The 16,447-nt window shown below is 36.1% G+C and overlaps 1 protein-coding gene across 1 annotated transcript; it reads left to right on the top strand.

Annotated features, from left to right (window-relative positions):
• The first annotated feature begins 686 nt into the window (after positions 1-686).
• Positions 687-15,416, top strand: LOC136264328 (uncharacterized). The gene is made up of 2 exons (XM_066059043.1): positions 687-776; positions 12,574-15,416. The coding sequence occupies exon 2, from the start codon at positions 12,576-12,578 to the stop codon at positions 13,905-13,907; it is 1,332 nt and encodes a 443-aa protein (XP_065915115.1). The 5' UTR covers positions 687-776; positions 12,574-12,575; the 3' UTR covers positions 13,908-15,416.
• Positions 15,417-16,447: the final 1,031 nt, after the last annotated feature.

The following is a 16,447-nucleotide window of genomic DNA, read 5'->3' as shown; positions in this document are numbered from 1 at the left end:
CACTCTGCTATAGCTATATACAGTAGTACTGTTTGGGGAACTCTATTCATTTTTGGAAAGTTGAGCTTGGAGCTAGTCGCTTCTACCGATACTCGGTAAAAAATCCAAGATTACTGACATTACATGCAGTGTACATCTACCATGTTCACCTACTGTATAGCTTACTCCATGCAGTTCAACACAAGGGTCATCAAAACTGTTCAAACCTTATCCACTATTCAAGTGTACCTGAATTAACTATGGGAATAATTTTGCTTACTTTTTATCAAAAATTAAAACTTTATTAGAAGCTAGCTAGCTACTTCTACATGTAGCTATTTAATTTAGTGCTGATTTGGTATTGGTATTTAATCATCTTACACTCATTGCTACGTGTGTTAAGTGTTACATGTATCGTATAAAGGGTGGTTGACCTTTTTGTTGGTCACTTCCCCCGTGCAAACTTGAAATAACCTTGTCATAGTTAATGTTGCATAGTTACTGTATAATTAACTACTTAATTAGCACACTAACCTTTGTAAAATGCTTTCTCTTCTAACAGGATTGTTGCACAACTGATCCAAGAAGAAAACAACTTCATCCGTAGAAGGAATAGTCTCGCGCCGCTCTGGGAATTGGGGCGGGCGTCCGAGGCGATTGACGTGATCACGTGTAAAAATTTATCCACACATTTAATTACGCGCATCTAATATTCGATTGTGTCAGATCGTTTTGTGTACAGTTTCTCCTTCAATCTACTGAAGATGTCGAGTATCCTAAATCAGACATTAGCGAAGGTGATTGTTAATTAAGCTATTGTACATGTAGACTATAATCAGATTAAAAGAGATTAGTCTGATAGTCGTACGTAAATGCCAAGTCCAGTCAATCCCTTTGGTGTGATTGAAGACCGCTAGATCAAACGTACAACAATACAAGTTTATAGTTTAGACTATATATACTAATCAAAGATAATGTACCTTTTCATATAACTTTAATACCCTGTAATGCTTTCGTGTGATCATCACAAAGGATCGCGGGGAGTGGACCTATTTATTTGAATATTCTGCTAACACTACAATATAATAAATTGGTAATGCCTAACAATACAGGGTATAGGTAAAAAGTGTGATATTGTAAAGTAGCCTGCTTTCTAATAATGCACCTATCAATATAATCCCCGATTGCCACAGATACTGGCTGAGGTGGGGGAAGGTTGGGATTTGCATCACTGAAAATTACAATTCCCCACCTATAGCTACTGCAGACTTCTCAACTTGGAACTTGAGTCAACCTTGAGGATCCCAGCAGTTAGTATCTATGCAGTAGACTTTAGTTAAGTCCTCCATCGGGTTATGATATTCTACTGCCAGGACAACCAGCCACACAAGAACAATTTAGCAGTCTTTTACTTAACTGTCAAGTATAATTGTAATTTCCACTTAATCTTTGACTTGGTGCTGCTATTTTGAGTAGCCCATTGGGGATGTTTCTGATAACCTGTCAGTGAGCATCATTGTTTAATCGACCACTTTAATAGCTAAGCCTCATCCCTAGACATATAAGCTGAAGTTTCCATGCCGTACATTCTCTATATTGTTACTAAAATTGTTGAGTGCATTGATCACAACGTGAGCAAGACGCCATCCGAAGCATCTTAGTATTAAAACACCTCAGTATTAAAACGTCTTTTATATAGTCATACAGTGGAGCCCGTAATGTGTGCCTACCAAAGATGACATGCATATTCATTTTAAAAGGAACTGTTTGAAAACGCATGACCTATCTACATGAGTGTATGCTGCTGTTTACCGCAGCTCATCATCCACCTATACTATTATAGCTACAAAGTGTAGTTAAGAACTTAATTTTACATACAAGCTTCTGAGCCTGCTCTGGAATCACGTGACTCGCCAAGTATTCATTAATCATTTGCTTGAAAAGACCATCTCCCATCAGTCTATATATAGCATCTTCATCCACAGAGTGTATCCACGTACAATAGCTGCTTCATAGAGTGACAGTCAGTCATCATTCTATTTTCTTCCTAATCCGCTTCAAGTTTCACGTTTATCCTCCATTTTTTCAAAATAGCATCACATGTTGCAAGTTGAGTGTTCACTATTTCAAAAAGTCTAGCCTTCTGATAAGCACTTGAAACATTTATAAGCACCTAGCAATCAATCACGTTGATGCTTTGATCAAAATACAGGTACTTGACCAAAATATTGATGAAATACTTTCGATTGTGGGTTTCAGTTTTGTTTTCTGATGAAAACCTTGATAAATTAAACCGTGATATCAAGGGTGTGACCTTGAGAAATTAGTACCTGACCGTGAGACTGAGAAGAAGCCAAAAAAAACTTGACTCTCACGTAGAGGTGTACCAATATGGGTTTTTGGCATGTACCAATATCCGATATTGATGTAACCAAAGAAGCTGATAACCGATAGTCGATCCGATATTTTTTGTATTGTATTAATACTTTACAGTGACCAGCACTGATTTGCATTAATATTTTAAGCAAACAAAAGTGTACATTTACCTTCCCTATAACAAAATGTGAATGTATTCATTGCTATACTCTAGCTACCTGTGGTGGTATACAGCTTGAGTTTCTATTGTGCAATCCAGACAATTAGGCACCCACAAACATTTTTATGTATACTCCCATGAAGCCTAAAATAGATATTTCTGCATTACTCCGCATTCTAATGGTTTGTGAGAAAGCTGGTACAGCAAGTTTCCTTGGTTATCCTGTGACCCTTCTTTTGTTAGCTACAAAGGTACTAACTGCTCCATTTGTAAAGACTGTGATAGGCTTTCCTACAACAAACACTAGAATCACGTGTATTTTCTCATTGGGGCGAGCCTGAGCGAGCCCCACACTAGCGAGTCGCCCACGTAACTTTCGTCTCAGCGACCATGCCCAAAAAACTACAGAAGAAATCGGAAAGAGACCCTGAAATAAACGGACTTACCGTGAAATAAACGGCGTAAATCACAGCACTTCCATATATGTTCGTCTCATCGACCATGCCACGGAGAAATATACGATGTAGATTACAGCACTTCCATATATGTTCGTCTCATCGACCATGTCACGGAGAAATATACGACGTAGATTACAGCACTTCCATATATGTTCGTCTCATCGACCATGCCACTGAGAAATATACGACGTAGATTACAGCACTTCCATATAAGTTCGTCTCATCGGCCATGTCACCGAGAAATATACGACGTAGATTACAGCACTTCCATATATGTTAGTCTCATCGACCATGTCACGGAGAAATATACGAAGTAGATTACAGCACTTCCATATATGTTCATCTCATCGACCATGTCACAGAGAAATATACGACGTAGATTACAGCGTATGAAACACGTGTATCAGCTCGTGAATATGAAAATCACCTAAGGTTGGCTAAATGAATGCAGAAGAACGGCTTAGAAGAAGGAGACAGCTGTACAGATTGAGAAGGGACCGAGAAACACCAGAAGAAGCTGAAGAAAGACGAAGGAGAAACAGAGAATACTCCAGAACAAGATATGCTCGGCAAAGGGACACAATCTTGCAGCAGAGAAGGCAGAATTAGTATGTACAATAATGAATCAGTCACACAGCAATAACATTGATTTATCTACATAATAATTTTGCTTATGGTTTACGTTGTGTTATCAGATTTGTATATGTACCATGCTAACATTGATTTTATTTGTTTTGATAGTGCTTCGAATCTCGGTACAGACACAAATCCTGATGTAAACATCAACGGATCACAAGATGCCGATTTGCCAGCATACAATGACCCTGCTGTTATTTCTAAGAAAATCTGCGGAGTTCACCATCCAGTTGAACACTGCATGACAATCAGTAGCTGGCTACCTAGAGAATTGCAATAGCTATAATGCAGTTAATATAGCATGCATATATTATACCACTTACAAACAGTAGCAAGATCTCATTTGAGCTATCTCTGTTTCATCACATCATGCTACCACGTTCACTTGAATATACACTCATCATCAACTACCTATTGCTGCTATGCATACTCCCATTAAATATGTTCAGGCTCGCCCCACGATGCTGTTTGCATCTGTCTAGTAGCGCTTGTTGCAGAGTGAACAATAAGCCACTGGTACTAATGAGCCACATAGAAAATTGGCAACGCATAATCCGTTTATGTACGAACTATTGCTACTGTATAAATATCGGTAGTGATATCGGTCCTTCTGCTGTTCTGTACTGATACCGATATTGGTAAAAAATGCCATTCGGTGGCCGATATTGTAGCCGATCCGATTATCGGTACACCTATTCTCACGGTGAAACTGAGAGTTGAGAGGTCTGCCTACTGGGAAAGTATTGACAATGCAAACCCCGACCAAGTCTCGACTTGCACACCACAGGGATACTGGGGCTAGGAAGGGATTTGTATGGTTGTGTGGCGTTGATCAGCAATGAGTTAGTTCGATGGTATGAATGTAGCAGCTAGCACCTGAGACAGTATGTCCTTCCTAAACTGAAAGCACACACTTTTGCTGCCTGAGTGAATTTCTTTAGTGAAGACAAATCCCCACTATGTCGGGGAAAGTTAGCTATCAATTCCCCGACCATTCCCCACCCTCAGCCCGTATCTGTGGTAGTCGGATATTAAATTGATAGGCGCATAACACAACAGCATGGCTCAGTTTTAGCCTTACAGATCTAGATGGCTCTTTGGTTCAGACCCTGCTAGACCCCGGCTGTTGTGGTGCCTTTGGTGCCTACCTTGTGCTATGAACCTGCAGAGTTTACTAAAGCTGGTTTTTGGAAGGTGAATAATTGAATATTGACCAGTTCTGTATTCCAAATGATGTCACGAGATAAAATGGCTGCGGCTATTTGGGGTATTCTAACAATTTCGAGTGATAGTTCCAATGGGGCTTAATAAAATTCAAATCACTATTCAACCCTGGAAGAAGATATTGACCTAAAACTAACAGGTACAGTTATAAGGGTATAAAATCTATTATCTAATGTGGGGTTAGAATTTTTCAGCTTGTTTTCGAAGTTTAGAAGAAACACTATTGTTTCTTAGCTGTAATGACATAACCCGGTAGTTTCACTTCGATATCTTGCTTGTTAGCCTTTATATCAATCTTCGAAATCTCGATCGCCATTGGTAATAATAGTTGAAAATATAAGTTGAAAATATAAGAGTCCCCCAAATAGAAAATTTGTAGATGTCATTTGGAATACAGTCTATTGTCTGATTGTAGATTAGCAGACATAATGGCCTGTTGGAAGACTTTGGGTGGTACCAAAGTGACCATCAACATCCTGCCTTACAACAACAGTTATTACAATCACATATTTATACATGCTTTGAGGTTATGTTATGATGTTGTTAACACTTGCCAGCAGGGGTAATTTATGGTTTACCAAGTGGGTGGGCAAAATCAGTTTAAAGGCTGAATAGACAACACTGGGATTAATAACTGATTTTTCCATACTGGTTCGCAACATGGCTACCTTGACTAGATGACTGGGTCTCTGTGTTCCACAGGGTTTTAGTTTCAAGCTTCTGATTCCCTGTATTAACACATTTTAGCCTTCTCAGAGGAGGTTGGCAGTGATTAGCCGCCTTTAGAAATTAACTACGCAAATGTTGATATTCTGGGATGTGTGGAATGTGTAACGAAGTGTGGCATTATTGTTTTCTTCACAAGAATATACATACCCGGAAGATACGTGACAAATAGAGTTATATAATTTTCACCTCGAAATCTAGGGTCTTTTTATAAAACAAATTGCATTATCTTAGTGCTTATAAGAAGTCCCTTGTCACTCCTACCATTTACTAGTTTTAGTATTGTAACTATTGAGGCTCATGTGAAATTTCAAGCCAAAATATGTATGTAATTAAGGTAATATTTTAAAGTAGCGCTTAAATCGCTACTGACCTTCTCTGTAGGCCCCTAGTACTGTAGGATAGCAGATGCTTAGGTCATTTGTGATTGGATCTGTGAAACCTGACATAATAGCGCATTTTCAAATTCTTAATTATAAATAGTTTTTATCTACACAGTCAAGTATATGCTTTGGTAAAGAGCTTCCTGTACTGATGAGAACTTGCTGTCCCTACAAAGAGCAATAATAGAAAGGTCGATTTGTACAGCAACAATTACAGGCACTGCCACATTGTTATAATTTACGAATGCAATGATATATAGATTTGAAACTTGCACTATCATACCATGTTTACCATGAATAGGTGGAATTAGTTTCTGGGTAAGTTTTTTTGTATATGTCCTTTGTTCAGCACAAACTAAGATGAAGTCAGTGAAGAAAGATTGACTGGCATGCTATCTCTCGATGTGACATAAACAAATGCTCATATATATCTTATGTTTCCGTTTGTCTGCTGCAATGAACTAAGGTATTCAAGATTAGGCAAATACTCTGATATCCATTTCTTTACAGTTAGAACTTTTCTTCACAAAGACAAAAAAAATTATAGGATTTTTTTAGTAAGATGCAAATATTTACTCATTTACACTGTTATGTAGGGCTCATAGCAGATATCTTAGTAAATTGTAAATTCATAAATGTCATCCCTTGCATTGTTATATTCTTGGAAGCATACTGCTGTACAAAGCCAAAGTTGTTTGTGAATAGTTTTCAGAACATGTTCGAATGTGCTACACAAAATGGCTAAAAGAACTGCTTGACTCATAAAAAATTCTTAAGCTTATAATTACTATGTAGTAAAGATATCACTTTAATTGTATATATCTCTAACCTTTAACCAAGGGTACTAATTAAATAACTAGTTATGCCAATATGTGGGTCACACCATGACTAGTATTCGAGTATAGTCCACGGTTTATGTTAGTAAATTGATGTCAAGTATAGGTGGGACCACTGTAGCATTGAAACTGGATCAGTACCACTGGCCTGGATGACTCACTGTCCTAACCAGGATGTAGTTTTATTTAACTCTTAAACCCGCAGCTGTTTTATAAAATGCAAGCACTGAAAATGCATAATCCAGTAAACTGGATCGCATGCATGCCTTGTAAAACTAAACTCTATAACACAAAAACTGTTAAAGCTAGCTAAAAACGACACATACCATCTTACTCACCATTAAATTTTGGCTTGAATGGTCCCATACATCGTTGCATCCATCCAACCCAGAGATACTCGCTTCACTTTGAAAGAGTAAAGGAACTATCTCCCCGTCTTCCTTCTTCACATAATGATAATGATGTACAAAAGGCCATAACTCGGCCGTACTTCGTTGTATTGGCTTTTGCTTGGTGTCATGGTACTCCTCACATGATGGCAATTCAGTTGATATATAGATATCACATGATAACGTCACTGTCGGATGAGCACATGCAATGATGATACGAACATGGAAGGACGCAAAATGATTCAGCGTGTCGTAGTGGGTGAGTTCCTTGTTTGTATGTTGAAAGTTTATATACATAGCTTACTCTTTGCCAATTAATAAAATCTATTTTTCAAAGCGATCAGATAAACGCTTCATGAGATATGCTTGTTTGTAACCACCTACATATATATATATATATATATATATATATATATATATATATGTAAATTGGCAAAGTATTGTGCGTTTTCAATTCGTTTTTATCAAATCCAGTTTTCTGGATTATGCGGGTTTAAGGGTTAAAACAGAGGTGTGCACAGATAGCTATTTGGGTACAATCTTGAGCAGTAGCCATGTATTATAGCAAAAATCATCTGTTACGGTAAGAGGTAACTGTGTAGGTATGTTTGGAAAACTACATTTTTTCGTACTAGACTGTTAAGCACCCTTGCACATGCCAACCATTGATAAGTGGGTGTGACTCCACGTAAGTTTTATAGATACTAACAAATGCTGGATGGATTGCTTTAGCTTGACCTATATATCCTTGTTTCATCACTCTTTTTTTGATCTATAATCACCATGTCAGGCCAAAAGGCTGGAAGACTATTGTAATGGTTTACTACATACCTGCCTTCTTGATGTTAAAGTTGCCAACAATGAGGGAATTGAAATGTAGGTATGTATACATCCACAGTTACTTCATTGGCCGATCCAGGATTCTATAAAGTGAGTCAAACTTGCTTGACCTGGACAAAATGTGGCCCGGGTCACTGGATCCAAGTAGGACCTATTAAATAAACTAATCAGATCAAATGAGGTCTTCGCGATATCTCTGTGCCCTATATGTTGTTTTTCATGCTGCATTCTTTACCACTATTGTGTGGTTTCTGGGATTACTATTAGGTACTTTGTGGTTATCTGTGTAAACAGTAACCAAGTTAAAAATGCCAAGAATATAGTTTCATCTATTGCTAGGCTTCTATATATTCTGATTGTAAACTGATCTATGACAGTACTGATGCAACTCTACACAGTGTAGACTATTTAATTGTAAAGTGTTAATTCTGATCATAAAGTTTCTAATAGAGCCCAGCATAGTATGATTACTACAGCTGCTTAGGTGGGTGATACTATGTACTACAACAAAATATGTGACTGTCTCAGCAAAAACCTGCATAGTTTGCACAAGCATATATACAGCTGTACTTTTTAAAATAAAAATGATATTATGCATGGTACAAACAAAGAAAATACATAAGCTTTAATCAAGCTATTATTCAGGGAAAAAAGTCTCGAATTGATTAAATGTTTATATCATCTTATTTTCTTGCTCATGGAAAGTTTGATTATCTTTGTTTCGTTCCTGTAGCCCTGCATGTCATGTGTGTTTATGTAGATGTAAACAAGTTTTTTGTCATTTCTGCATTTAAAACACCTTTATACTTATATGCACAAGTAAAAAGAAATTTGGAAATTGTACAAACTAGATGTATGCAGATTTCTGCTGAGATAGTCAGTAAAAGTAAGCCAGATGATTTATATCATACAGTACATTATTACTGTGTAGTAGGGATCATGGAGGTTTGGGTTTTCTTGTTAAAATTAGCACCCAATAACCAGCCTCACTTTACTTTTCCTTTATAACAGCGTGGTTAGGCATAACCAAGTGCAAAAAAAAATGCCTTCAGAGTGACCCAAAACCCTTCCAACAAGTTTCTATAGAATTTCCTATTTAACTGAACTATCTACGTTACTGCTCAAATGTAATGTCGTCTCGTGAGAGTGTGATCGATTATAAAGTTCACTAATTAAAGGGCGTGGCACCATTTTACTCATGATTTTTCATCCCAAACGAAATATGATGAATACTCGCAAGTGAAATGGATATCATGCCCTTTAATTAGCGAATTTTTTAATCACACTCGTGCATGAGCGGTACGTACTGTACTAGCTGACTAACTAACTGATTCCTTTAGCCAAACATAAGAACTACAGTTAACGCTACGGGCTTGATTTCTTCACTGTTTGACATTGCTTTGGCCCGAGACATGTATGCCTTTTGTGTCCCATTTCTTTCTCCACTACCACGTAGGTGTTGATTTACGAAAACACATGTACAGCTGGCTGTCATGAGCATCATCCATAATTTCCGTAGTGACTTGATTGATTACATAGGTGCTTCTCATAGTGGTTGTTTGTAATGTTGTATTAAGACTGAAAATGAAGCAGACCGACTATTCACTTCCCAGTAATTGATAGTCAGGGTGTATGTATAATCACATTTTCTATAGTGACTGGAATGATTGTAGAGGTGCTTTTTGTACTCTTCTTCATATGTAATGCTGAGAAACAAAGCTGAAAATGAAATGAAATAGCCACATTGCTTTCTAGTAAATTGATAGTCCTCGTTTCATTGCTTTTTACTCAGTATAAAATTTGTAATTTTTCTTTCACCTTTTAGCAATATGATGTGAATTCTATATAGGCTGCTAAGTGTGTGAGCCTGTCAGCAGAGTGGCTTTCATATCCAATATGTATTATTTGAAAAGTTTATGGTGTTGCATGTGTGTTGAAATGTAAGGTTTAGTTGCCATTGCTGGTATCACAGTGACCTCAAGGAAATAATGGAATGTACTGGCATATTTGAAATTATTGTTTTGACCATGGGCCAAGAGAGATTTTTGTCAATGTATCAGCAATTTGTTTAGTGTATTTCTCCACTACTCCATTGTAGGTCATCAAATATTAAACATTGTTTTATCAGCCTGCCTGCCTGCCTGATCACAGTCACAACACAGTCACTAGGCTGGAGGTCAAACGAAGCAGCACACAAACACCATTTTATGCCACTACAACAAACTTACCAGTAGCACATGCTGCTTGAAGTTCTGACATGTGTGTGTCCTCTGTACCTTTTGTCTTCAATTAGGCTAGTTGTCACTTTATTCATGCAACATGACTATAATGAGGAGTAAATTTTCTGTGTCAGTTCTTTCCTTGAGCAACATATTTGGACACCACGGAATTATTTAAAGCACTTATGCTACTGTAAGAGGTAGCTACCTATTATTTCATGAAAGGTTTGAAACCACGCCCATTAGCAATCTAGGTTGATTAATAATGATCGAGCACGGAGACCACACCTACTAACAATCTATTAACTTGAACACGATGACTTCACCACCTTATTGGTCTAGCTATAATAGCACGGTGAAATGACTCTGAAGGCATTATATAGATTGGTAATGCCTAATAATACAGGGTATAGGTAAAAGGTATGATACTGTAAACTAACCTTCTTTCTAATAACACAGCAGCATTGCTCGATTCTAGCCTTACAGGTCTACTCAAGAAACTTGTATACAGCAGTCATTCTAATACAACAGTCATGTATGATATTGTAATAGAACAGTCAGATGTGTGTAGTTGTATGCTATAACAAAACACTAAACAAGCTAGTATATATTTAAAAAATTAAATTTTAAAATGAAGTAGGGATCCAAGTGATAAAAAGTAGTGAAACAAGAGATGAATGATGGTATTACAGCATAGCTCAGTGGGAAAGCATTGAACAAAATAATTGTTATAACTGCCGATGTAGGGATTTTTTCACAGAGCTATGCTGTAATACCATCATTCACCTTTTGCTTCATTACTTTTTATTGCTTGGATCCCTACTTCATTAATTTCTAAATAAATTAGTTCGTTATTTGCTGACACTTTGAAAACCGTCTCTGTCTTGATGCTTTTGGGTAATTACCCATTATACTTAAATTATGCTGCTGGGACCTACTTCAGGTTAGAATCCAAGTACACTGTGTCTGATTGTTTGACAGCTCTATTAAGGTATACTTCTTTTTTAAAGAGGAAACCATTGTGAAACCATCTTAAGGATACTTACACTGTAACTTACAGATTTTTGTACACTGTAAACCGTCAGTGTGATATCCTATGACTTAACCATTATTCGTCCTACAGCATTAGTTATAGTGTGTAAATAACAAAGGTTTGCATTTTTATAGTATGTACACTAGTGTTGTTCCAGTATTAAGAAATTTGTTAGTATAGTACTGGTATTAGTATTTGACCTTGACTTTCAATGATGGTAAGTACTAGTATTACTTTTGGCATGAAAATTTTCAAAAGTAAGTGTTTTAAAATATTTACTACCAAAATTTGATTTAGTAAAGTATAAGGTCACCAAAAGTAGTAAGTATACCGTACGCAAGGAAATTTTGATGTAAGAAAAATTTGACGAATTTGACGAATAAAATGTTGACGAAAATCAAGAAATTGTAGGCAAAACCTGTACTTTTAAGGGCGCTTATAAACATTTGACGAATTTAAATTTGATGAATTAAACTGATTTGTCAATTCGTCAAATTTTTTAATGTCAAAATTTCCTTGCGTAAGGTAGTTAGTACATAACATAACCAGTTATTCTGAATATGCCGGTGCAATCTACAGATTTTTTTGAATAAATATTCCTGTCTAAATTTTTCTGCATTAGTCTGTTTCTCTTCCACTAGTAGCATCCCCACCAGTTGAGAAAATGTGTTCTATAGGGGCAGTTGAAGCTGGTACTGCTAAAATATCAGGCTATTAAGGAGCTATTACTGGATAATGCTTCAGTTTCCCAACCCAGTAATCTAATGGATCCATTCTATGCTCTTCAATGGTTATTCTGGCATCCAAATTCCAAACAGTTACAATGAACTCCAACAGTTCCAGTTATCACTAAATTTATGCACTCTGTATTAGATAGATCAAACAACATGAGCAAAGTGATTATTGGAGCCTAAGCACAAAAAAAAACACTTTTAAGGTTCACCTACTTGTGGTGGCTTTGAAAAGAAATCTTCACAGTTCATAGAACTCAGCTGGAATAAATGAATGAGTCACTTATACAATACTTACTAAATCTTGATGAAGCAATTATGAGTAAAGAGTGAGTATTTAGTATCTAACCATCCCTTTACTAAGGTATTGAGTATCTCTTTAGTAAATCATCCAACATTTGGTACAGTATTAGTAAGTAATACTAACAGAAAAAGGGCTATACTTTTCCAAAGTAAGTATTAGTAAAAGTGTACTGGAACAACACTAATGTACACGTGTACAACATGTTATATATTTATGCCTGATAACAAGATTATAATAGTGCATAGCTTGACACTGCTATATTTGTTTTGTCACATACAGGAATGATGCAGAGTCCAAAAGTGTGTGGCGTTTTTTATGCTGCTCCATATTGTGCCATATCACTGTCCATTGTTCTCTTGTTACTTAACATGATACTATTTGATATCAGTCCCATGTTTTCTGATTATCAGTATATCAGTAAAATTAAGAAAAGATATCCATCTGCTAAACCATCTTTGGACCCACTTGACAACATGGTAGGTGTTGATCAAATTCAGGGAACCGTTTCAGAATTCTCTGATAAGACAATGATATCTTCTCTTCAGCTTATGTCATTGAAGATTTATGTGTATAATTTACCTGCTCGATTTAATAATGATTTGCTCAAGTCAAGACCCAGTTATAGCAGCAAGTATGATTATGATGAAACTGGTTGTAGAACTGAAGCAGCAATACACAACTTCCTACTCACAAGCAATCATAGGGCACACGGACCTACCAAGGCTGATTTCTTTTATGTCCCAGTATATGGCTTGTGCTACCATCAATCTAACATTCACACAGATAATAACCCATTAAAACTATATCAAGAGGCTCTGGCATATATAAAGTCTCATCATCCGTATTTTAATATGTCATATGGAAGAGACCATGTGTGGAGTATTTCTAGTTATGCATTAAAGAAAGCAAGTCATCATCTGTGGCAGATAGAAACTAAAAACTCTATAATGCTGTATTATGGTGTTCAGTCAATTAAGGCCCTTGAGTATGTACCACATAAAGATCTAGTAATTCCTCCAGATTTAAGCAGATATAATTTTACACCATGCTATGAACTATCTTTACAAGCACGACCAAAGCGTAGATATGTGGTACACATGGCAAGCTCTTCATTTGGTTTATATCTACCTAATAGGGTGCACACGAACAGTTCAAAGAAAATGTATTATTTTCGACAATTGTTACTATCAACAAAAGTAAAAATTTCTTCTGTTAAATCTAAATCTGTGATTCATGACATGATGTCATCAATATTTTGTCTCTGCCTCCCAGGTTCTCACAGTTGGTCAGAGATGTTTTACTTGTCTATTTTGTCAGGCTGTATTCCTGTATTATTTGGAACTGATACTGAAATAGCTTTCCAAGGCATTGTTGATCCTTCCAGATTCACTGTACAGGTCCGCCTTCAAGACATTGACCAATTGAAAGAGATACTACTAAGTATCAGTCATGAACATGTCACATCGATGCAAAATGAAATGGAAAGAATTTGGAAGCTATTTTATTATGGGTCAAGTGGAATGGCCAAAGAAGTAATTATCAAGTCATTGGTTAAAAGAAAAAGTGACAAGCACGTACATTATCACTATTATTCTACTGCAAAATTTCCATAGTATAACCAGTGCATGTATAGTTCATACACATGTTGAATGATTATACCTATAATATTTAAGTTAAAAAAAGTGCAGGTATGGATAATCCCATCTATTGGTTGAAATACTGATACAATGCTTACACTGCACTGCACAGGTGATGTGCAGTTTTCATCCTCTATGAACTGATGTGATCACAAACCTGCATATATGTACAGGCAACTTTACATGCCTGTGTAATCTTTTATACTGATGCATGTGGTGAGATATTTGCATTTGGGTATAAACTCTGGTTTGAGATATCATGCAAAAACTGTGCAGAAAATTAGAAATTACACGCTATAATTATTGTATACAGATGAATGCGATACTTTGTAATGCATATAACTTAAAAGCATGCAGCAAAAGCATACTAGCATCAAACATCATGAGCTGTCTAGAAGGTAACTCTATACTGTATAATCTACAACATAGTTTTCGTAAATCAAGGTCATGTGAGACCCAGTTAGTATTGCTTCTCTATGATCTATCATATAATCTTGACCAGGGTGTACAAACAGATAAAATTTCATTAGAGTTTGCTAAAGCATTTGACACAGTCCCTCATAGAAGACTACTTTATATGGAATTCGAGAAAAAGTGCACTCATGGATAGAATCATTCTTAACTAGTAGGCATCAAAATGTTGTAGTAGAAAATTCTTGTTTGTCTCAGGCCGATGTGGCATCCAGTGTCCCTCAAAGAACTGTTCTGGGTCCAATACTTTTCCTGATATTCATAAATGATTTACCTGATAGCATTACGAATAGTACTTTGAGGTTATTTGCTGACGATTGCATTTTGTATAAACCTATTCAGACACGGAATGACTGCAGGAGTTTACAAGAGGACTTACTAATAAGCAATGGGAAGCCACTTGGCTGATGACATTTAGTTTTCTTATGACCACATCATTGGCTATATAAAATACAAAATACTATTTGACTATACCTTACGCTTATATTATGGTATTCCTCTTTCTAAGACTGATCATTTGAAATATCTTGGTGTCACTATACAGAGCAACCTAAAATGGTCTTCAAATATTTCTGAAGTTACTTCAAAAGTAAACAGAACACTTGGTCTATTTAGAAAAAACCTTCGAATGGCTACAAAACATATTAAAGAACAATCACACTTGTTAGACCTCAAATTGAGTTTCAGCATGGGTACCATGGTTACATGAAGGTATCAATAATTTAGAAAAACTTCAATTACCAACATGTTATCAGTGTGTCAAATATAATCCAAAACCTTCAGTGGGACAGCTTAGAAACTAGAACTATGATAAGACTGCAGTTATTTTACAGGATTATGAATAACCTAGTATCACTATATCCAACTCCTATTACTTATATTGACCCTCCATACCCAAACAGTTGATTTCATCATCATCAAAGTATTTCTCTACCCTTTTGTTGAACAAACATTTACAAGCATTCATTCTTCCCCAACTCAATTCAATTATACGTCAATATATAGTCGAATCTGAAAATTATGATAGTTTTGTAAATAATTTATGTATACATATACATCAATGATACATATCTGAAATTGTATAGTTTTGTTCTTAATCATACAAATTTGTAAATATAGTTTAGTTTGCTTTGTACTGTTTATTGTAGCTATAATTTTTGATTCTTTTTTCCCCCTTTTTCTTATCTTCTGTACAGAAGTTTTACACAGTAAGGATTAATAAATAAATAATACAAGATCATGAAAATCTGTTTTATATATACATGCATGCATTTTTGAATACTGCATGTAGATGATCTCCTTTGCTGCACAGTTGAAGCAGATAACAGGAAAATGCTAGGCTATATTCAAGTATGATGCTTTGAAATCTGAGAATAATAGGTTACAAAGTGACATTAACGGATTAAGAGTTGAGATTGAGCAGCTGAAAATTGAAAAGCAGCAGTTAAAGGTCAAATCGGATGGCTGCAGGTTCGAGGCTACCTAGGTCCAGTCATGGATTTTTTCTCCTTTCTCCAACTTTTCAAACACACCTAATGTAGCTAAAGTCTTTGAGCAGGCTGTAGGACCAGGTGTCCTACAGACCTTCAGCACTTGTGCTGTAAAGCATTAATAATAATAAAAAAAAATCTTATGTTTAATATGTTAACTCTTTGTAAATAATATGAAGATTTTTTGAAACTACTGATATAGCTATAGGAAAAATGGCGTGTATACCTTTTACTGTGTATACTAATTATTAATTTTTATCTATTATTAATCATAGAATCAGCAACACACTATCTCATCTGATTCTTTAAGAACATCAATAGCCTTTGAGTGGAAAAGGGGAGCATCTGTACCAATGGACCCCACAGAGACATGTGCATTCCGCACCGCACTGTTGCTGAATGGGCTTGTATATGTTGGAGGAGGCAAGGCATTTTGTGGAAGAGTGGGATCCTTTGAGATAGATTGTTATCGTGTGTCAAAGAATTTGTGGAGTATACCCATCCCTACTCTTTATTGCTTCTTTGCCATGACAGCACTTGAAAATCAATTCATTA

The sequence above is a fragment of the Dysidea avara genome, chromosome 8 (genome assembly GCF_963678975.1).
Source record: "Dysidea avara chromosome 8, odDysAvar1.4, whole genome shotgun sequence".
In the NCBI taxonomy this organism is placed as follows: Eukaryota; Metazoa; Porifera; class Demospongiae; order Dictyoceratida; family Dysideidae; genus Dysidea; species Dysidea avara.
This window is presented reverse-complemented; position numbering and strand designations above follow the sequence as displayed.

Bases quoted from the DNA above. Each gene is read 5' to 3' on its own strand.
- LOC136264328 (XM_066059043.1), top strand. From the start codon at position 12,576: ATGATGCAGAGTCCAAAAGTGTGTGGCGTTTTTTATGCTGCTCCATAT.